At 38.9% G+C, this 23313-nt stretch overlaps 1 protein-coding gene across 1 annotated transcript in view; it reads left to right on the forward strand.

The window, feature by feature from the left end:
* Nucleotides 1-23313, forward strand: part of LOC147334624 (uncharacterized) — an 83626-nt gene that overhangs the window by 14771 nt on the left and 45542 nt on the right. The window contains exons 8-20 of the mRNA XM_086285971.1: nt 2681-2770; nt 3101-3187; nt 4059-4127; nt 5740-5790; nt 6921-6989; nt 7324-7416; nt 9684-9752; nt 10093-10176; nt 15024-15113; nt 15497-15565; nt 15894-15992; nt 21973-22047; nt 22348-22440. Of these exons, the coding sequence (XP_086142097.1) occupies nt 2681-2770; nt 3101-3187; nt 4059-4127; nt 5740-5790; nt 6921-6989; nt 7324-7416; nt 9684-9752; nt 10093-10176; nt 15024-15113; nt 15497-15565; nt 15894-15992; nt 21973-22047; nt 22348-22440 (1038 nt within the window). The remainder of the gene's footprint in view (nt 1-2680; nt 2771-3100; nt 3188-4058; nt 4128-5739; nt 5791-6920; nt 6990-7323; nt 7417-9683; nt 9753-10092; nt 10177-15023; nt 15114-15496; nt 15566-15893; nt 15993-21972; nt 22048-22347; nt 22441-23313) is intronic.

Below are 23313 nucleotides of genomic sequence, written 5' to 3' on the forward strand. Positions count from 1 at the left end.
CACTGTCATCTCTACAGTTTTAAGAGTGTTCAGCTCCAGATTGTGCTGACTGCACCAGAGTACCAGCCGCTCAACTTCCTGCCGGTATGCAGACTCATCACCATCCTGAATGAGGCCAATGACAGTGGTGTCATCTGCAAACTTTAGGAGTTTGACAGCCGAGTTCTTGGAGGTGCAGTCGTTAGTGTAGAGGGAGAACAGTAGTGGTGAGAGGACACATCCTTGGGGGGCACCAATACTGAGAGACCGGGTTTCAGAGGTGATCTCCCCCAGCCTCACTTGTTGCTTTCTGTCTGTCAGGAAGCTGGTGATCCACTGACAGGTAGCTGATGACACGCTGAGCTGGGAGAGTTTGGAGGAAAGAAGTTCAGGCACAATGGTGTTAAAAGCCGAACTAAAGTCCACAAACAGGACCCTGGCATAAGTTCCCGGGCGGTCAAGGTGTTGCAGGATGTGATGCAGCCCCATGTTCACTGCATCATCCACCGACCTGTTTATGTTCGCTAACTAGTGACAGAATCGAGATCTGAGAGGAAAATAACGACAGTAAAACTAAAAATCAGTTTAAGGGGATCACATTTGGGTTTGTAAAGCACTTTATTAATGAGGACTGTGTGGAGGAGAGCGAGTCTGAGTCACATGACCGACACAAAGGATTTTTCCTCCTCTGCTGAGTGTACCGAGCTGTGCAACTATGCTGCTGCCATCAGTGCTGTTTCACAACATAACAGCCACTACATGCACATCACAGCACAAATATAACAAGTTTATTACCGAAGCACGATCAGGAATCCCATCAAAGTAGGTCAATGTGTGGGAAGGAAAAAAGGCTCCAGGAAGAGATGCCACACTTGTTGGAGACTTCGCCCCCCCTCACAACATCTTACTGACTGGATTACTTCATATTAAAAAATGAAGAAAAGCGAATGTAATGTAAGTAAAGGAGACTAACGTGGTGAATAATTTTCCTGCGGACATGGATGTTAGGATTTCCAATCGTCTTCGGTACGAAATAGTTCTGTTTGTGGTTTGATGCTCATGTAGTAACTGTTTATGAAGTTGGGGAAACCTGCAGTCAGCTGAGACTGAAGAAGTCACTTAGATGAGTCACAAAACGTTTCTTCCGCTGAAAATATCCAGATGAACAGGATTTACTTGCACACAAAGTTATTTACTGTTTTGTTTGCTGATGTTTGCTGAGCCGAAAGTAATGTCCCATTTGAAGTTACCTGACACTTAAAACACACCACTCCCTTTATGTTCGTCCTTTTTGTAGGACTAGCTGAAGTATCGCAACTGCAATATGGACAAAACCCCAAACAAAACAAAAAAGTAAAACAACTTTAACTCCTCACTATGGTGCTCAGTTTAGCCTCTTTCATCTCTTTTTATGCAAAATCTGCCAGTGATTAATAAACGAACAGCATAACAACTTTCATTTAATCGTTTTTAGGCTCAAAGCAGTTTGAGCCTAAACACCTAATTACAAAGTCATGTGTTAGACCCAACCCATGGTTTCATATGATATTTTTATATTCACTTATTATTTATTCATCACTCCTGGTTATTTCCAAGCTGTACTGTAAAGTACTGCTGTTATGTTGTCTTCATTAACTCACACTAACTTGAACTTCAGGAGGAACAACAGAGACTAAGAAGAAAAGGGTCATATTTGTCATTTGTCATTTGTTATATATTTGTCACATTTGTGTGTACTGATGTAATCACAAAAAACACAACTTATCAATCCATCTCTATACACTTTTTTTCAGATCCTCCCACAACAATTTTGTTAACATCATGTCAGATTAATTCCCTCATATTTACATAAAATAGTTTTTATTTGATCTCTTTATGAATATAAAATAGAATAGAATAGAACAGAATCATCACTTTATTGTCATTCAGAACAGTTAATTCGCATCAAAGTCAAATTCTTTTCTTCGTCGTGTCAAACTAGATTTAATAAATATTAGATTTTGTGCAGTTGGGTTTGAACTAATTTGGGAGCCAGCATGTTCAAACAGGGCAGCACAGTGACGTGGTGGTTAGCATCGTTGCCAAGATGCAAGAAGGTCTTGGGTTTGACTCCAACACCGGGCTGGAATTTGCATGTTCTCCCTGTGCCTGTAAGGGTACACTCCGGCTTCCTCCCACAGTCCAAAGACAAGCAGTTAGTTTGGTCAGTTTAACAGATGATCCTAAATTGCTCAAAGCTGTGAATGGTTGTCTGTCTCTGTGTTAGCCCTGCGATAGACTGCTGACCTGTCCATTTATTTAGAAATGCTTCTTCAAGTATTAGTTTTTATATATCACTCCATTGTATTGTGTGGGTGCTCTGGCTTCCTACCACAGTGTGAGAGTGAATGGTTGTCTGTATCTGTGTGTTAACCCTGTGACAGACTGGCAACCTGTCCAGGGTGCAAATTACCGCTCTCATTACACAGCTGGGGATAAGTGGAAGAGAATGTACGGATAGTTTTCATGTGTTTGTGACTGTAATCAAAATAATGTATTTTCTTTATATGTTTCTGCAGAACTTTGTTGATAAAAGTGACAAAATGATTGAAGCTCCACACTGTGAGCAACATGTTTCCAACCATCGTGTCCTCTTACTCAATCTGATTGGTGTGATTTTAATGATACAGACTGTACAGAGTAATGTCTTTCTTTCTCACAGATGATCAAACCTGAGAGGAATGAATTCATTCAGAAGCTGATGGAAACATTTCTTACAAAGCTCAGTGAAAGCATCTCTCAGCAGACAGAGGTAAACATGGACACATGTGATGCTGTCATCCTCCCAATGATCACATACCTGTGCACTCAGCGTGTAACTCTCTGTGACTTTCTGCTTAATGTGAATTGTTTGGTAGCACAACATTGAGAAAAAAGAAGTAAAAATAATTAAAGAACACCGCGTTAGATTTAACATCATCCCACAACACTTAATGTTGTTAGCATCATGCTACATCAGCTCCCTTATATTTACATCATACAGCTTTAATGTGACTCTGGTTGTGTTTCATTATTGTGTCTTAAACATGAACATTTCTTCCTTCTGCTCTTTCTTCATGTAACATTTCACCTGCATTGGAAGAAGAATACTGAAATCAACAATCAGCTCAAGGAGGTGAAAGAAGCAGCAGAGAAACTGAAGAATCAGCTGGAGTCCAAAAATCAGCAGGTTTGTCTTTCAGTTATAAACTTTGTGATTTTGCTGACTCAGCTTATGAATAGTATAATCGTGAACATCAGCATTTACTCACTATCACACTGCACTATGTAAATACATGAATCTAAAGGTCTAAAATATGAGAAAAAGAATTTCTGATATGCAAACATGTTGATCTCAGTAAATGAACAGAGTCGCCTCCTTTACAGAGATTTTCTGGATGTGGGTAAAAAAGGATGTTTGTTTATTTTTTTAACTAGCAGCATTTAATGATGTTGAAGTTTAAGTTTATTCCTTATTAAGCACTGATGTTATCACACAGCTGATCAAACAGCACTGAGTGAAGTGAGATTTAAAGCTTCTGTTTATTGTTACGTTTGATGTGATTAACTGTGTGTGAAGAGACAAAGACAAGAGTGAGAATATTGACATGTTCATTACATTAAAGACACGTTAGTGTATCCTTGTAAAAGCTGTGGTTATGTTTAAATTCATCATTACTCTATAAACCTTAAACTGACAGTAAAATAAATGTGCTGTCAGACTTATTTGAGACCTCCATGTTTTGTGGGGCGGGGTTTGTGTGGTTGAGGGTCATAAGGTGGAGCGGAGTAGCACCAACCATAGGAAGGTGTATTTAAATAAAGTGCTGAAGACATAAAGTGACTTTAGCTTTTATGGATTTGTGACTGTAATCAAAATAATGTATTTTCTTTATATATTGCTCTGTACAGTCTGTATCATTAAAATCACACCAATCAGATTGAGTAAGAGGACACGATGGTTGGAAACATGTTGCTCACAGTGTGGAGCTTCAATCATTTTGTCACTTTTATCAACAAAGTGCTGCAGAAACATCAACATCTTTCTTTATTTCTGACAGACAATCAACTCTGAGACGGATGAATTCATTCAGAAGCTGATGAAAACATTTCTTACGCTGGAATCAAAGGTCAGTGAAAGCATCTCTCAGCAGACAAAGGTAAACATGGAAACATGTGATGCTGTCATCCTCCCAATGATCACAGACCTGTGCACTTATATTCCTGCAGTTTTGACTAGCAGCTGTTCTGAATTCAACCAAACACAACTTTTAACAGAGGAGAGGGGGAGGCAGTCAGGGTGGGTGATTGGTGTGCTAATGGGTGGAGAATAAAATAGAATAGAATAGCTTTTTATTGTCACTGTTAGAAGAATAATGAAAGTCAGTTTGGCATTTCTCCATGTGTGTGAAGTACACAATAGCGTTAAGTATTTACACAATAACAGACAAATTTACATTTACACAAGAAAGATATGTAGTTTTACATACACGCACATACACTAAATAAGGTTATAATTAATACAGTTTAAAGAGGTCGGGGTGTTGGTTGCACTGAAGTATAAATAGAAATACGATTTATAAATAAGGTGTAATGTCCATGAGTGTTGGCAGTGCAGTTATCCTCCAATCAAGGTGGAGGTAGGGCTTTGACCGGAGGGGTGCAAGGGGTCTTTGATGATGATGCTGGCTTTCGGCTGAAGTCTTCCAGTATAGATGTCTCTGAGGGGGGTTAGTGAAGTGCCGATTGCCTGCTCTGCCGGTCTCACCACCCACTGCAGTTTCCTCTTGTCCTCCGCGGTGCAGCAGTTGGACCAGAGTGTGCAGCAGTAAGTCAGAAGGCCCTCGATGGTGGAGCGGTAGAAGTTTACTAGCAGTCTCTTGGGTAATTGGTCCTGACGTAGTTTCCTGAGGAAGTACATCCTTTCTTGGGTTTTCCCTACCTGGTGGGAGATGTTTGTGGACCAGGTAAGGCCGGCCGAGATGTGGACTATTTCTACACTTTCTACCTCCTCCCCATCAATGTAGAGGGTAGAGTGCTCAGATCGCTTTGTTCTTCTGAAGTCGATTACCATCTCCTTGGTCTTGGCTGTGTTCAGATGCAGGTTGTTGTCGTCACACCATTGCTTCAGATGCTGAACGTCTGTAGGCTGAATAATCATTGTACTTGATCAGTCCTATGATGGTGGTGTAAACAGCAAATTTTATAATGGTGTTACTGGTGTGGATTGGTGAACAGTCATGGGTGAAAAGTGAGTATAAGAGGGGACTGAGGACACACACCTGTGGGACACCCACATTCAGAATGAGGATGGAGGAGGTGTGCTCTCCCATTCTGACGTTCTGGGGTCTGTTGCTCAGGAAGTCCAGTATCCAGCTGCACAGTGAGCTGCTGAGCAAACTATTGTAAACTATTGTAACATCTGGCTGTCCTGGACCTAATGCTGCTAAACCTCTTTCCAGAGGGCAGCAGGTAGAACAGTGCATGGTGGGGGTGGGCGGAGTCTGTGATGATGTGATGGACTGAGACAGCATCTGTGCTCGACATCCTGGATGGATGGAGGAGAAGTCCTGATGATCTTCTCTGGAGTGACTTCCTCTCTGAGGGAGCACATTGAAAGGAACTTGGTGACCTGCAGAACATTAAAGAAAAGAGTCATATTTGTCATTTGGTATATATGTGTCATGTGTGTCTATTAAAAGCTGTGATGTTTCTCCCTCCTGTCTGCAACTGAAAAACAAGCTCCAGGATGAGAAGAACAGGAACACAGAACAAGAAGCAAAACTCCAAGAGGTATACCTTTTGTAAAAAATCTTTTTACATTTAAAATTAAAACTCATTCCATCAAGTTAAACTATTCAAACAAACACAAGACACTGAAAACCTGTTAATGACACTGAAATCCAGCTCCTCTCAATAAAATAGTAAATAAACTGTGAACGTTTAATATTTTCTTTATTGTGTAAAATCAGACTTGATAAATGTTTGATTTTGTGCATTTATTTTTCATGTAAAAGATACTTTTATTTTGGAAGGCACTACATTCAAACTGAGATATTTCCTTCATTTATTTACAAATACTTCTATATTATTTATTTTCATCAAACAGCAAATATTTACATAATACAGCTTTAATGTGACTTTGTTTTTTTTTATTTTGTCTTAGACATGAACATTTCTTCCTTCTGCTCTTTCTTCATGTAACATTTCACATTATTGCTGAAATCATCGATCAGCTCCAGCAGGGCAAAAAAAAAGAAAAGCTGCAGAAACATTTAGAATAATGTTTATTTTTTTAACTAGCAGCATTTAATGATGTTGAAGTTTAAGTTTATTCCTTATTAAGCACTGATGTTATCACACAGCTGATCAAACAGCACTGAGTGAAGTGAGATTTAAAGCTTCTGTTTATTGTTACGTTTGATGTGATTAACTGTGTGTGAAGAGACAAAGACAAGAGTGAGAATATTGACATGTTCATTACATTAAAGATACGTTACTGTATCCTTGTAAAAGCTGTGGTTTTGTTTAAATTCATCATTACTCTATAAACCTTAAACTGACAGTAAAATAAATGTGCTGTCAGACTTATTTGAGACCTCCATGTTTTGTGGGGCGGGGTTTGTGTGGTTGAAGGTCATAAGGTGGAGCTGAGTAGCACCAACCATAGGAAGGTGTATTTAAATAAAGTGCTGAAGACATAAAGTGACTTTAGCTTTTATGGATTTGTGACTGCAATCAAAATAATTTATTTTCTTTGTATGTTACTGTATAAAGTCTGCATCATTAAAATCACACCAATCAGATTGAGTAAGAGGACACGATGGTTGGAAACATGTTGCTCACAGTGTGAAGCTTCAATCATTTTGTCACTTTTATCAACAAAGTGCAGAAACATCAACATCTGTCTTTCTTTCTCACAGATCATCAAATCTGAGACGGCTGAATTAATTCAGAAGCTGATGAAAATATTTCCTACACTGGAATCAAAGGTCAGTGAAAGCATCTCTCAGCACACAGAGGTAAACATGGACACCTGTGATGCTGTCATCCTCCCAATGATCACAGACCTGTGCACTTATATTCCTGCAGTTTTGTTCAGCAGCAGTTTGTGTGTCATTAACCAAACTCAACTTTGAAATCCTACCACTGCAAGATTGTTGACATCATCCCACAACACTTAATGTTGTTAGCATCATGCTACATCAGCTCCCTTATATTTACATCATACAGCTTTAATGTGACTCTGGTTGTGTTTCATTATTGTGTCTTAAACATGAACATTTCTTCCTTCTGCTTTTTCTTCATGTAACATTTCACCTGCAGTGGAAGAAGAATACTGAAATCAACAATCAGCTCAAGGAGGTGAAAGAAGCAGCAGAGAAACTGAAGAATCAGCTGGAGTCCAAAAATCAGCAGGTTTGTCTTTCAGTTATAAACTTTGTGATTTTGCTGACTCAGCTTATGAATAGTATAATCGTGAACATCAGCATTTACTCACTATCACACTGCACTATGTAAATACATGAATCTAAAGGTCTAAAATATGAGAAAAAGAATTTCTGATATGCAAACATGTTGATCTCAGTAAATGAACAGAGTCGCCTCCTTTACAGAGATTTTCTGGATGTGGGTAAAAAAGGATGTTTGTTTATTTTTTTAACTAGCAGCATTTAATGTTGTTGAAGTTTAAGTTTATTCCTTATTAAGTGCTGATGTTATCACCAATGTTCCTTCTAAGTTGCGCACTGCTGGCATGATCTCTGCGCACAGAAAATCTGCGTTGCGCACAAAACAAATCTAACCTGAATTGAAATTAAAATTAATACTTTAACAATTCTGTTTTGCAGTGTTAGTCAGTAAGTGACTGGCTGCTCCCATATGGGATTAGAACCCATAGTCCAGCCAATAATGCGATTTACATTCGTATATATGCAGCTAATCAACGTCGTTGACAGGCTATGACAGCGTCCTTATGTGAGCAGGACCGAGGAACAATTGATGGAGAAAGTGTGGACTTTATAGCAGTTTTTAAAATGTGTTGATCGGCCACGTAAAACCAGAGTTATGATAAAAATATCTGCAATGTTTGGTTTCCTTGCTGAATACTATTGTTGTTTATAGTTACTGCGGAAGAAACGGTAAAAACGGCGTTTTATAAGAAAAAAGGCTTGAAAGCACTCGCCGCCTGTGAGCAAAAACAAACTCCACCCCCCTCTCGCTTTCCCATTCGTCTAAAAAAGTACTATGTCGACCAATCAAAAAATGGTATGGCAACGTGGCATCTAGCTGTTTAGAAACGGGGGGAAGTTTTAGGAGTGACGGCGGTGCTTTGAGATGTGAGAGATTTGAGACATTTAGCGCAAATCTTGTGTAGATAGTGTGTAGTGTAGTTTTGTTGTGTGTGTCAGAACAATGAGGCGACTGCTGAATGTTACAGGTGTTACAGGAGTGATACATCTCCTGTTGTCAGGCCTGCAGGTATCAGACTGTTGTTCTCCTTTATGTGGACAGAAATAATTTTTTGGAGTGGCACAAATAATTTGTGTGGCATCAGATTTGACACAGAACAGCTGATTGTTCTGTAAATATTTTGAAATGTTTATTTAAAAACACCTTGGCTGCATTTAAAAAAAAAATAGCTGAAAAAAACTTTGTTGTTTGCCAAACTGAGTTACTTTTTTTGAAGAAGTAACTATATAATTAATTGCCCAGCATTGGTCATTATATACTATATTTTGCAGACAGGACTCTCTCCCAGACCACAGACTCATAATACAAGTCAGAGCTTTGTAAAAAAAATAAATAAATAAATAAATTAAGTTGTGTTTTCAAAGTTGGAGTTCAAGTTATTTTTACTTCCAATAGTGTTAACATACTGCACAGGTCAATCACTACATTTTTGTTTTACATTTTCCTTGTAAGTGGGTTAAAGCAGTTAATTAAAAGTATGTAAATGCTGTTATTTGATTATTTTAATTTACCATGTAACTTGGATGGATTAGATGCCGGCGTGACCACAGTGCACACGTCTGATGTCGCTCACAGTGGTCCAAGGGATCGGTCAGGGAGTTTGTGTGTTCGCTCAGACACATGAAAAATTAGAGGGAACATTGTTTATCACACAGCTGATCAAACAGCACTGAGTGAAGTGAGATTTAAAGCTTCTGTTTATTGTTACGTTTGATGTGATTAACTGTGTGTGAAGAGACAAAGACAAGAGTGAGAATATTGACATGTTCATTACATTAAAGATACGTTACTGTATCCTTGTAAAAGCTGTGGTTTTGTTTAAATTCATCATTACTCTATAAACCTTAAACTGACAGTAAAATAAATGTGCTGTCAGACTTATTTGAGACCTCCATGTTTTGTGGGGCGGGGTTTGTGTGGTTGAGGGTCATAAGGTGGAGCGGAGTAGCACCAACCATAGGAAGGTGTATTTAAATAAAGTGCTGAAGACATAAAGTGACTTTAGCTTTTATGGATTTGTGACTGCAATCAAAATAATTTATTTTCTTTGTATGTTATTGTATAAAGTCTGCGTCATTAAAATTACACCAATCAGATTGAGTAAGAGGACACGATGGTTGGAAACATGTTGCTCACAGTGTGGAGCTTCAATCATTTTGTCACTTTTATCAACAAAGTGCAGAAACATCAACATCTGTCTTTCTTTCTGACAGATCATCAAATCTGAGAAGGATGAATTCATTCAGAAGTTAATGGCAATATTTCCTACACTGGAATCAAAGGTCAGTGAAAGCATCTCTCAGCACACAGAGGTAAACATGGACACATGTGATGCTGTCATCCTCCCAATGATCACAGACCTGTGCACTTATATTCCTGCAGTTTTGTTCAGCAGCAGTTTGTGTGTCATTAACCAAACACAACTTTGAAATCCTACCACTGCAAGGTTGTTGACATCATCCCACAACACTTAATGTTGTTAGCATCATGCTACATCAGCTCCCTTATATTTACATCATACAGCTTTAATGTGACTCTGGTTGTGTTTCATTATTGTGTCTTAAACATGAACATTTCTTCCTTCTGCTCTTTCTTCATGTAACATTTCACCTGCATTGGAAGAAGAATACTAAAATCATCAATCAGCTCAAGGAGGTGAAAGAAGCAGCAGAGAAACTGAAGCAGCTGGAGTCCAAAAATCAGCAGGTTTGTCTTTCAGTTATAAACTTTGTGATTTTGCTGACTCAGCTTATGAATAGTATAATCGTGAACATCAGCATTTACTCACTATCACACTGCACTATGTAAATACATGAATCTAAAGGTCTAAAATATGAGAAAAAGAATTTCTGATATGCAAACATGTTGATCTCAGTAAATGAACAGAGTCGCCTCCTTTACAGAGATTTTCTGGATGTGGGTAAAAAAGGATGTTTGTTTATTTTTTTAACTAGCAGCATTTAATGTTGTTGAAGTTTAAGTTTATTCCTTATTAAGCACTGATGTTATCACACAGCTGATCAAACAGCACTGAGTGAAGTGAGATTTAAAGCTTCTGTTTATTGTTACGTTTGATGTGATTAACTGTGTGTGAAGAGACAAAGACAAGAGTGAGAATATTGACATGTTCATTACATTAAAGATACGTTACTGTATCCTTGTAAAAGCTGTGGTTTTGTTTAAATTCATCATTACTCTATAAACCTTAAACTGACAGTAAAATAAATGTGCTGTCAGACTTATTTGAGACCTCCATGTTTTGTGGGGCGGGGTTTGTGTGGTTGAAGGTCATAAGGTGGAGCAGAGTAGCACCAACCATAGGAAGGTGTATTTAAATAAAGTGCTGAAGACATAAAGTGACTTTAGCTTTTATGGATTTGTGACTGTAATCAAAATAATGTATTTTCTTTATATATTGCTCTGTACAGTCTGTATCATTAAAATCACACCAATCAGATTGAGTAAGAGGACACGATGGTTGGAAACATGTTGCTCACAGTGTGGAGCTTCAATCATTTTGTCACTTTTATCAACAAAGTGCTGCAGAAACATCAACATCAACAGTGCATGGTGGGGGTGGGCGGAGTCTGTGATGATGCTATGGACTGAGACAGCATCTGTGCTCGACATCCTGGATGGATGGAGGAGAAGTCCTGATGATCTTCTCTGCAGTGACTTCCTCTCTGAGGCCTTGAAGCTGTCAAACCAGATGGAGACACAGCTGCTCAGCATGCTTTTAATGCTGCTTCAGTAGAACGTGGGGATGATGGAGTCATGTGTCAGCAGCGTGAACAGCATGGACTCAAGAAACTGTCCTGACACGTGGCAGTCTTGGGGACAGTCACTGAAGGACAGCATGCAGGATGAGTGTCATTCCAGATCTTTTCATCACTCAGCAAGAAGCCTTTGGTCTTTGTTACTGTTACAGGAGGAGGAAATCTGAGGTGTCCTTTAACAGCGTGATGTGTTTTCATCATCCTCACTCTCCTTTAATGCTTCTGTACATTACGCTTAGCATCAGTGTAACGTTGCCTCTTCAGCTGATATTTCTTACAATAGAAGGCAAAGAGAGTATGTCCAGTTTAGTATGAATCTTTCTGCTATAGAGTTCATAGGGAGAGATGGAAGTAGTCTGGATGCAGTGTTGTACAGTAAACGTGAAGCCAATCCAACACAGTCTGCTTTCATGGCTGTGACGGCTGGATTGCTGTCTGGATGCAGGTGCAGAGGTAACGATGAAACTGTTCAATTGCTCCATTTGCAGCTGGTTAGAAGACATGTTCTGCTGTGAGAGTTGCCTCTATTATGTAGGAATGAGGCGAACGCTTCAGAGGTAAACTGTGTACCACAATGTTCTCTGGGTTGCCGTGACGACCAGTGTTGGTCAAGTTACTTGAAAAAAGTAATCAGTAACTAATTACTGATTACTTCCCCAAAAAAGTAATACCGTTACTTTACTGATTACTTATTTTCAAAAGTAATTAATTACTTAGTTACTTAGTTACTTAGTTACTTTTTAAAAACACGATTTACAACCTGAATAGGTGATAAAGCGATAGATCTTTCAGCCCAATTCTACTTTTTCTGCATAATCCATCATACAAAATGTAATCAAATGGAAAAGTCTCTTTATAAAACTTGTTTTATTAGTTTTAATCTTTTAACTTTATGCATCAAGCAAAAATTTAATTATATGCAACATTCTCTGACTGGAAGAAATTTGTTTAATATTTAAACCTATTTTCTGCACATTCCAGCACATAAAATACTTGTAACAAGTTACAAGTAACGCGTTACTGCCCATCTCTGGTGACGACTAAAGACAGGCGAGAGGATCTGAATAAGCTCAGGTCATTTGGAGTAGTAGTTAGTCAATGCCACCTGTAGAGGGCTCTTAATTAGGGCAACCGTGGCTCAGGGGGTTGGGAAGCGTATCTGTAACCGGAAGGTCGCCGGTTCGATCCACGGGCTCTCTGTCCTGGTCGTTGTGTCCTTGGGCAAGACACTTTACCCTACCGCCTACTGGTGTTGGCCAGAGGGGCCGATGGCGCGATATGGCAGCCTCGCTTCTGTCAGTCTGCCCCAGGGCAGCTGTGGCTACAACTGTAGCTTGCCTCCACCAGTGTGTGAATGTGAGAGTGAATGAATAGTGGCATTGTAAAGCGCTTTGGGTGCCTTGAAAAGCGCTATATAAATCCAATCCATTATTATTATTAATCTGTGTTTCGTGTTCACAATCCTTTGCAGTAGCACATGAAAGTCACTAATCAGTTTAGGTACCACTGAATCTAGTGCAATGAGCCTTGACCCTTTGATAACATAATTAGAGTTGAGAGTTCATTTGGATGTTGTAATGAGGTGCAAGTGATGTGATTGCAGCAGGCAAAACACTTTGTATTTGTGAGAGCAAAGCAAACATTTCAGGTCAAGTCAAACAGGCAGGAGTGAAAATCAGCAACTGGAAGTGACAGAAAATGTGAGCTTCCATTGCAAGAACTGCGTCCGTAGTGAGATGAGAAGAAAAGCAGAGGCAGACAAGATAAACAATCAGCTGTATGACTCAGAGAACCTGGGCGGTAAATACCAACAGACCAGCGGGTGATACTCATTCTAGCCCTATGAATCCCTTTGGTGCTCAGCAGCGTTGCCAGAGCTTGGTGGTCTGTCCACAGAGTGAAATTTCAGCCTCACAAATACGTTCTCCATTTCTCTGCAGTCTACACACAAGCAAGAGCTTCTTTTGCAACAGTAGATAACTTTTGTTCTGTTGATAGATAGATAGATAGATAGATAGATAGATAGATAGATAGATAGATAGATAGATAGATAGATAGATAGATAGATAGATAGAGTGGGGCCCTCCTGCTCATCTGTAAAAGAAGGCTCAGTGAAAAACAGTCGTAAATGTCTCTCCTTGAAGGGAAGATATAGGCCTGTGAGATGGGGCGACACGTAAGAGTTGTGTAATGTCTTTGTGTATGTATAAGATGTGAGGGCGGCGGCCATCGTCAGAGAGGACCCTGGTGTTTGGCTAGGGCAGTGGTTCCCAAACTTTTTTGCTAGGCCCACTTTGGTTTACAGGAAAATCATGCCTCGTTCGGAGGCATGAAAGATGTTTGTCAAAGTTTTTTCACTTTATGCACACAGTCAGTATCTGGGGCAGCAGGGATGCAAGAAGCAGGTGATGGGAGAGATCACAGAAGCAGTAAGAGCAGCACATGGGGGTAGAACAGTGTTGCCTAAAAGGGTGATGTTCAGCCTATCACAGGAATTATTTGCTTTGTGTTTGTAACCAGGTTGTTTTAGTGGTGTATCACTGAAGTGCTCTATCTCTGGACTTAGTTTGAACTGCAAGTTCCGTTTGTGTTGTCAGTGTAGCAGCTTTATCCAGAGTCAATCAGGTTCAAGCAAGAACACGTGTTCAAACAGCTGATCGTTTCTTCTGTTCTGTCATCAAACTCACATTTACAAGCAGGGTGACACAAGCTGGCCACTTACTGAATAACTGTCTCATGTGAAGCTTGTGTTTGCTTTGTGAAAGCTTGTGTTTCCACAAGTGTTGTTTTAGGGCAGCAACAGCAGAGGCAAAAGTGTCGCCTGTATGTGGAAGTGAGTAGAAAATTCTTTGTCCCTCTGTTTCTAAGCAGTGACGTAAAGCAGCTCTTTGTGCTTCAGACATTACCTGTTGCATTGATGTACGTTTTCAGCCACGATGACTGAACTCAACGTAGGGGGAAAATACAAGCAGTCACTCGTTGCCAAATGTAATGGTGGCTGATAATGAAACAAGTCCCCAGCAAGGAACGAGTGTCTTTCAATGAACACCACATTCAAGTATGTAGGTTTATCAGATCGCCATCATTGTTCTACATTTTAAAAACACCACCCTCTAGTGGTGCAGTGTGGTATGCAACATTACAGGACAACATGGATGAAGCTGTGATCAAAGTTTGTGCCCTACAGACCAATAAAAAGAAAAAAAATCCTATATGTAATTTGTGCATAAGAGAAAAGTATAAAGTACTAAAACACTAATGTGTCTCTGTTAAAAACTGTGATGTTTCTTCCTCCTGCCTGCAGCTGGGAAATAAACTCACGGATGAGGAAAAGAGGAATGAAGAAACAAACAAAAAAAGTCAAAGAGGCTTTTTATGTTTTTACATGTAATTCTGACACTGATGCTGTTAAACTTTACCAATGAACACAAGACACCAACAACTTTTTAGTGACACTGAAATCCAGCTGTAGTCAAGTAAAAGATAAATAAACCGTGAATAGTTGTTTTGTTTTTTGTTTTAGAATGTGTGTATGTTTATGTAAAATAACTTAAATAAATAAATAAATAAAATATAATAAAATAAAAAACTTTTATTTTTGGAGACACTACATTCAAAATGAAATATATCCTTTTGGATCTTCATTTATTTGAATTATTTAAATAATTTAAAAAAAAGGCATTTAGATACTTTTTTTTTCATTACTTATTTACACGAACCATCTTAAATTCACATAATATAGCTTTAATGTGACTCTGGTTGTGTTTCATTTCACAGATGATTAATACTGAAACCATCAACCAGCTCCTGCAGGAGAAACAAGCAGCAGAGAAACTGAAGAATCAGTTCAAGTCCAAATGTCACGAGGTTTGTTCTTACATTTTAATATGCTGACAAAATTTTCTTCACAACTCTTTACAATACAGAGATAAAGGAAACTTTAGATGCTATTTTGTTTATTTGACACCAAATGTCTAATTCATTCAAATTCTCTTATTTCTATATAGAACTTAATTTATTAACTTTTTATGAATGAATGTGTGATTGCATTGTGTAATCACACACACGCGTTTTGCCTTCCATTGTTGCAGTTGCAAAGTAAGGAAGGAAAATAATTGTGTTTATTTGATGTCTGTCAAAGTATTTCTGTACATAAACATGTTGCTCACAGTGTGAAACCTCAATAATTTTGGCACTTTTATCAACAAAGTGCTGCAGAAACAACATCTGTGTGTCTTTCTTTCTGACAGATGATCAACTCTGAGAAGGAGGAAATCATTCAGAAGTTGATGGCAATGTTTCCTACACTGGAATCAAAGGTCAGTGAAAGCATCTCTCAGCACACAGAGGTAAACATGGACACATGTGATGCTGTCATCCTCCCAATGATCACAGACCTGTGCACTTATATTCCTGCAGTTTTGTCCAGCAGCAGTTTGTGTGTCATTAACCAAACACAACTTTGAAATCCTACCACTGCAAGATTGTTGACATCATCCCACAACACTTAATGTTGTTAGCATCATGCTACATCAGCTCCCTTACATTTACATAATACAGCTTTAATGTGACTCTGGTTTTGTTTCATTATTGTGTCTTAAAAATGAACATTTCTTCCTTCTTCTCTTTCCTTATGTAACATTTCAGCTGCAGTCAGAGAAGATTACTGGAATCATCAAACAGCTCCAGCAGTTGAAAGAAACAACAGCAACACTGAAGGATCAGTTGGAGAAGAATTCTCCTGAGGTTTGTTTTTCAGTTGTAAACATTTAAAATTTACTGACTCTCTTCATGAATAAAATAGCACATCAATATTTACTCACCAAATCTGAAGGTCTGAAATATAAAAAAAAGCATCCAGGATGTGTACATGTAAGAATATGTGCTGGATCTCAGGGCCTCGTTGTCCTAACCCTCTGTTAAGTCTAATTGTTGAATGTTGTCATTGTGTTCCTTAAATTTGTACAGTCTTGGTTCAAGCAGTAGGATCAAAGCCGTTCCTTTGTCTCTGACCACCTCTCCAGCCACTGTGTGCTGGGGGCGGGGTTTATTGTAGATACATCCTATCTGGAAGATCTGTTTATTCTGTTGTAAGCGTCCTGCTTTTATGACCCTTTTGGTGAGCAGGAGGTTGCACACACACACACTCACATGTATACACACACACACGTTCTTGCACATGCAAACAGGTGCTTACACACACACACACACATAGTGCCTTGTCTTAGAACCATTGGGGGGTTTTACGGTGGGAGGTGCTTGTGTTTTATTGTGTATTGTAACAGTTTGTCATTAAATAGCTGCCAGCGATCTGCTCTTTGAAGGACTTTGGGCTGGAGACAGGTTAGGAGGAGGTTAGACCACACTCCAAGAGCTGGTTCTTGACCAAAGATTTCCCTCGCTGGCGGGTTTAAGATGTTCTGTCATGTCTTGTTTTCTTCATGATGAACAAGTTTCTAAACTAGCGGGGCTTCTGGAAACACAGACCCAACACCCTCCCCACTCAGTTTAAAATCTGCATGTTGAGTCAGTCTATACCAAACATCAGTCACAGCAGAAATTTCTCTGTACAGAGACTTTCTGGATTTGATGTTGTGGAAAAAATAAATCAGAGTGATTTTCTGAGATTTTTTAAAAGAAAGTTAAAGCCTTTGCAAAGGGATCAATACAGCATGAACAGGGTTCTTACAAGCAGTGACAAAGAAGCAAAAATAATAACAACTCCTTTGAGACCGCTCTCTTTCCCAACGAATAACATGCCAACGTTTTGTCACATCCTGAGGCATCATAGTAATGCGAAATGTAATCTTCTTTGATCCTATGATACGCTACTGGTGGTAAGACACAATCCAGCTGTTTATGCCTTAACCACAGCCTGAATCGTGTCAGAATCAGAATCAGAATACTTTATTGATCCCTGGGGGAAATTATTTTTTGTTACAGTGCTCCATTTTAAACCAACATTAAGACAAGACAGACAATACGCTAACTAAGAATAGTACAATATATACATATATATATATACACACATACATAAGTCACTCATAAATAAATAGTTGGAAAAGAAACATGTGTAGTTGTAGCAGCAAACAGTGTGTTAAGTGGATGCGTTGTACAGGGAGATGGCCACAGGCAGGAATGATTTCCTGTGTCGTTCAGTGGTGCTTTTCGGTAATCTCAGTCTCTCACTGAACGAGCTCCTGTGACTGACCAGCATGTCATGGAGTGGGTGGGAGGTATTATCCAACATTGTCTTTATCTTGGACAGCATCCGCCTCTCCGACACCACCTTGAGGGAGTCCAGCTCCATCCCCACAACACTGCTGGCCTTACGGATTAGTTTATTAAGTCTGTTGGCATCTGCGACCCTCAGACAGTGTTTTTCAAAGCGATGAGAAAGTAAAATAAATGTACATGTGTAGATTCATTCCAAACGGTTCTCATGTTTTCAAACGAGGCATTTTACCCACCAAACAGACATGTTGGGTGGGTGAAAGCGTAACGTACCGACGATTTGTCACAGTGTCGATATGTTGCGCTTTGGGATAAGAACATGTTGCTCTTTTATGGCCATCATGTGGATTCAGTCTTTATCTGTTCAGTTGTAGGAAGCAGGATGTAGAACCTTGACTCATTCTTTGTTTAACAAACTTTAGCCACATACCAAAAGCACAATGAGGGTAAAAGAGGATGAAACACTGTAAAACCAGCTCCACAGCAAAGGATTTTTTTAAAATTGAGAGGATTTTGTCCTGTTGAGATTTGAACTTATTCCTTATTAGAAATTGACGTTATCACACCTGATTAAATAGCACTAAGTGGAAGTGAGATTTAAAGCTTCTGTTTATTGCAATGTTTGATGTGATTAACTGTGTGCGAAGAGACAAAGACAAGAGTGAGAATATTGCACATGTTCATTTTATTAAAGATACAGTTGAAACCAGATATTTACAGACACATCAGAAAAAGACAAAAACATTTTTCTTTACTGTCAAACATCAAATCAGAGTAAACTTTTTTGTTCTGATCAATAAATATTAACATATATTTGTATTTGTGAAATGTCAGATTAAAGAGAGATATTTGTTATGGGTTTTTATTACTTTCATCAGAGTCAGAAGTAAACATGCACTTAGTATTTAGTAGAATTACTCTCAAACTGTTTCACTTCAGCCAAACGTTTCAGTTTTCATAATAATAATAATAATAATAAAAAATAATAATAATAAAATGACAACGCCACCTAGGGGAATATCACCCCAGGAAATATATATTTAAGAAAAATAGATAAAAGGAATAAAAGAGGCCGCACAGATTCAAGGATGCACACCGAGGCAGGTTGGCTCCAATATTAAAATATTTTTATTTATAGTAAAACTAAATAAAATTAGAAAACCAAATGTAGCGTCTTTGTTGACAGTGTCCTAAAGTTAAAATAAAACAATCATGGAACTTGGACTCACCAGCAGCCGTGGAACCAAAAGAAAATCACACAGAAAGAAAATCACTACAGCCCTCCCGGTGCTGTACAAAGGAAAGTGTGAAAACAACCCACCACCTGAGATCCAAGGGCCACTGGCACGTCCTCCGTTCACTAAAATAAAACAGAGCAATACGTTAAAAGAATAAAAGGACACTGAGCGTCAAGCTCACTACAGATCATAAAAAACTAAAACCAACTTTAATAAAAGAAATCAGACACGCGCGCACGCACACACACAGCACTGGAAGGCTTACACCCCACGAGTCAACTACAACTCGTGCTGGTAGTAATTGTCCAGGCCTCGATCACAAGCCGGTCTGGCTCCCCACAGGCTCAGATCGGCAACTGAGGCAGTTTGAGGTTCCCAGCACGACACTCGGGCAGAGGATCGCTCCAGCCCGATCACAGAGGTACAAGCAACAATCCAGAATAAAATAATAATAAAATAAAATAAAACCAGGCGAACCAGAAAAAGGTAAGCCTACTTAATAAAAACAGTTTCCCAAGGAGACAAGACAAGACAACAGGCTCCACCGAGGAGGAGCCCTCACAACAGCGGCTAGGAAGGCGTTTCACTCTTCCCATTAAGGTCGGGCAGTTTGCCACGGAGATGTGAAAGCAGCAATCAAACCCTAAAACAAAGAATAAATGTAACCTTAGCCTCCGGTAATTGTGAATGCTAATAAGAGTAGTTTTAACGGCTTACCCCAGGACTGGAGGCGCTATACTCTCACTGGTGGAGATAACTCGAGCTCCTCTCTCCGCAATGCGGTTCTGGGAATCCATCCTACCTGGCAAACCATCCTACCCGTTGTTTCTGCACATGCGCGCAACACGAAATTCAGTAGCAAATCGTCCTACTTTTGTTAATCTGAGCTAGAAGCATACTTTGATAGCTATACCCAGCTCTAACAGTTACATAATCATACCAAAACTCTGTCCTGATAGTTTCCACTTTCTCTTTTGTATCAGACATACTGAGACAATATTCGGGATAAATAACGATGAAAGTAATTTATTTATTCAGTTTAGAGCGTTTCACATCACATCATTATAATCACAGAGCCCGTTTCACTTGAATTGTCCACTTCATGGTGCAGTAGAGCAAATGAATCATCACAATGCTTCGAACCATGAGTTGACCAGTTGGATGGAAGCTTCAGTTCATCACGACGCTTCATCTCACCATCACTAACGGCCGCGCTACAACAGGCCGCAAAACTATATTACTAAAGATTCAAGTACTCGTAGGGAATCGGAGGTTAAGCGAGAGCCTACCTGTAGCTGTTATATGATCTACTCGCTTGCTGATCAATCCGTTGTGGTGTGCCAGCATTGACTGCTGCTTTTTGCCAAACGGACGGGAGGAATAAACCTGGGGAACACCGGCTTAACTTTATATGGAATGGCGCCACCCTGCAATCAATATGCAGGTGCCCAATTAACCCAGTTGCGCAGCCGAGAGAAAAAGAAAGGCGAGTAACCCATCCGGCTACACTTCCACAAACTTTCTACAACAGTTTTCTGGAATCTGGGCTCACTGAGAGACAGAACTGGTGTAACTGGGTCGGGTTTATAGGCCTTCTTGCTGGCACTCACCTTTTCAGTGCTGCCCACAAATTCTCTGTGGGACTGAGATCAGGGCTTTGTGATGGCCACTCTGACAAAAGTAAAAGAAGTTTCATTTTGGAGGGTTTAACAGCTGTGGCTCATGTCTCCCATTAACGAATGGCTATCAGTTGTTGTCTTTAAAACACTTTGTAACTAATTTCCAGGTTTGTTTGGGGTCATTGTCCATTCGGAAGACCAGTTTACACCCAAGCTTCAACGTTGTGGCTGATGTCTTCAGATGTTGCTTAAACATGTACGTGCCATCTATTTTGTGAAGTGCATCAGTCCCTTCTGCAGCAAAACAGCTCCACAACATGATGCTGTCGCCCCCACACTTCACAGTTGGGATGATGTTCTGAGGCTTCAACGCTTCCTCCTTTTTCCTCAAATATACAGTTTATCATTACAGTTCAGTTTTTGTTTGGTCAGACCTCAGGACATGTCCCCAAAGATTAAGATTTTTGTCCTCATGTTGCAAACTGTAGTCTGACTTTTTTATGATGGTTTTGCAGTGATGGCTTTCTCCTCCCAGAGTAACCTTTCAGCTGGTGTTGGTACAGAACTAGTTTTACTGATAGTGATGCTGTCTTACTAGTGTCAGTCAGCATCTTCACAAGATCTTTTTTTTTTTTTTTTTTATCTTTATTTATTTCAGACATAATAAAACAAACAATAAAAAAACAATATATACTCATCTATGTATTTTCATTTACGGATACGAATATATGTGTAGATATACTCACACACACGTATTTGTACAGACAAACAAGAAAGAATTATAATAAAATAAAACACATTCATCTAACATGAGATAACAGTCGTTTGGTCTTTTCCTGATGTCCTGGGTTGTTTTGCACATTTCACACAAAAATGTTCCTCTTTGGGACTCAGAATCTGTCTCCTACACGAGCAGTATGATGGTTGTACGTTCCCATGTTTTTATACTTGTGTATTATTGTCTGAACTGATGAACGTGGGACCTTCAGTTATCTGGAAATTGCACCAATAGATGAGCCGCACATGTGGAAGTCCACAGTTGTTTTCCTGATGTCTTGTTAGATAAAGACACAATAAACTTAGTGCATGAAAGTAATTAAAAAAACTGTGTGTTCTTTGTCTTTATATACTGACATTACACAAATACAAAAAATATGTTAACATTTATTGATCTAAAACAAAACAAAAAAGTTTGATCTTTGACGATAAAGGGAAAAAGTTTTTTATGAAGTGTTTGTAAATATCTGGTTTCACCTTTGTACTAAAGTATCCTTGTAAAAGCTGTGGTTCTGTTTAAATCCTTAATTATTCTATAAAGTTCACATTGACAGAAATAATAAGTTTTTTCTGGCATCAGAGTCTGCAATTTATTGTCAAGGTCATAACCTGGAGCAGAGTAGCAAAAACCCTCATTTGTTGTATTTAAATAAAGTGCTGAAGAAATAAATTGACTTTAGTTTAGTGAGTTTGTGACCGTAATTAAATTAATCATTAAAATAACTGCACCAATCAGATTGAGTAAGAGGATACGATGGTTGGAAACATGTTGCTCACAGTGTGAAACTTCAATAATTTTGTCACTTTTATCAACAAAGCGCAGAAACATCAACATCTGTCTGTCTTTATTTCTGACAGATGATCAAATCTGAGATGGAGCTGGATGAATTCATTCAGAAGGTGCTGCAGAAATTTCCTACCCTGGACTCAAAGGTCAGTGAAAGCATCTCTCAGCACACAGAGGTAAACATGGACACATGTGATGCTGTCATCCTCCCAATGATCACAGACCTGTGCACTTATATTCCTGCAGTTTTGTCCAGCAGCAGCTTCTGTGTCATTAACCAAACACAACTTTGAAATCCTACCACTGCAAGATTGTTGACGTCATCCCACAAGACCTAATGTTGTTAGCATCATGCTACATCAGCTCCCTTATGTTTACATAATGCAGCTTTAATGTGACTCTGGTTGTTTCATTATTGTGTCTTAAATGTAACATTTCACCTGCAGTGGGAGACGAATACTGACAGCAGCAAAAAACTCCAGGGGGTGAAACAAGCAGCAGAGAACCTGAAGGCTGAGCTGGAGTTCAGAAGTCGTGAGGTGTGTGTTTCCATAAACATTGTGAATTTGTTGACTCAACTCTCTTTATAAATAAAATAAAAGTGCACACAAGTATTTTGTCACCATCACACCGTACAATATGTGTAGAAAAAGAATTCTAGGCTATATTTATTTAAGAACATAAAAAAGTCTCTATGCATATTATTAGTGAGGGAAATCACAGAATCTTTGGATCTTTGAGTTTAAACGCGTTGAGACAGTTTACAGCCAAACATCAGTCACAGCAGAAACTTCTCTGGACAAAGACATTTTTTGATGTGGGAGTTGTGAAAAAATAAATCAAACAGATTTTTTGAGATTTATTTACACAGAGTGAGTCATGACCTTGAACACAGTTTACAGTTAGTTTGTTTTAAATCTGATCATTAGTTCAAGTAAGTTACAGCTACAGACCAACGGCAAACTGAGGTTAAATCAGGTGAAACACAAATTTCCCATTTCTACACTTTTGAGTATTTTTAATAATTTTAATAACAGTAAAAATTAAAATAGAAAGTTCACAGATTGCAGAGTTTACGTGAACACATCATAAACTGGAAATATATATTACCATTAGCGGTTTAACTGTAACGACAGACTTAAAACTTGATTTAAATGAAGCTGTTCACTCATGAGAGATTGTTGTTCAATTAAGGAAAACATTTGGTGTGAGACATCTTTATCAAAGTTCATCTTTAAATCCATCAGCTAATGTTTCTAATGTGGAAAACAGTCAGCAGCAGCACCATTGTTACGGTTAAAGTTTCAACATGTATCACCACACACACACACACACACACACACACACACACACACACACACACTTTGGTGCTGTTCAATTTTTGTCAGGTCATCAGATGGCTGGTAGAATCT

This window comes from Aulonocara sp. 'chitande type north' Nkhata Bay, linkage group LG3 (genome assembly GCF_057382095.1).
Source record: "Aulonocara sp. 'chitande type north' Nkhata Bay isolate Kocher_YH1m ecotype deep benthic linkage group LG3, A_spYH_male_GT1.1, whole genome shotgun sequence".
Taxonomy (NCBI): Eukaryota; Metazoa; Chordata; class Actinopteri; order Cichliformes; family Cichlidae; genus Aulonocara; species Aulonocara sp. 'chitande type north' Nkhata Bay.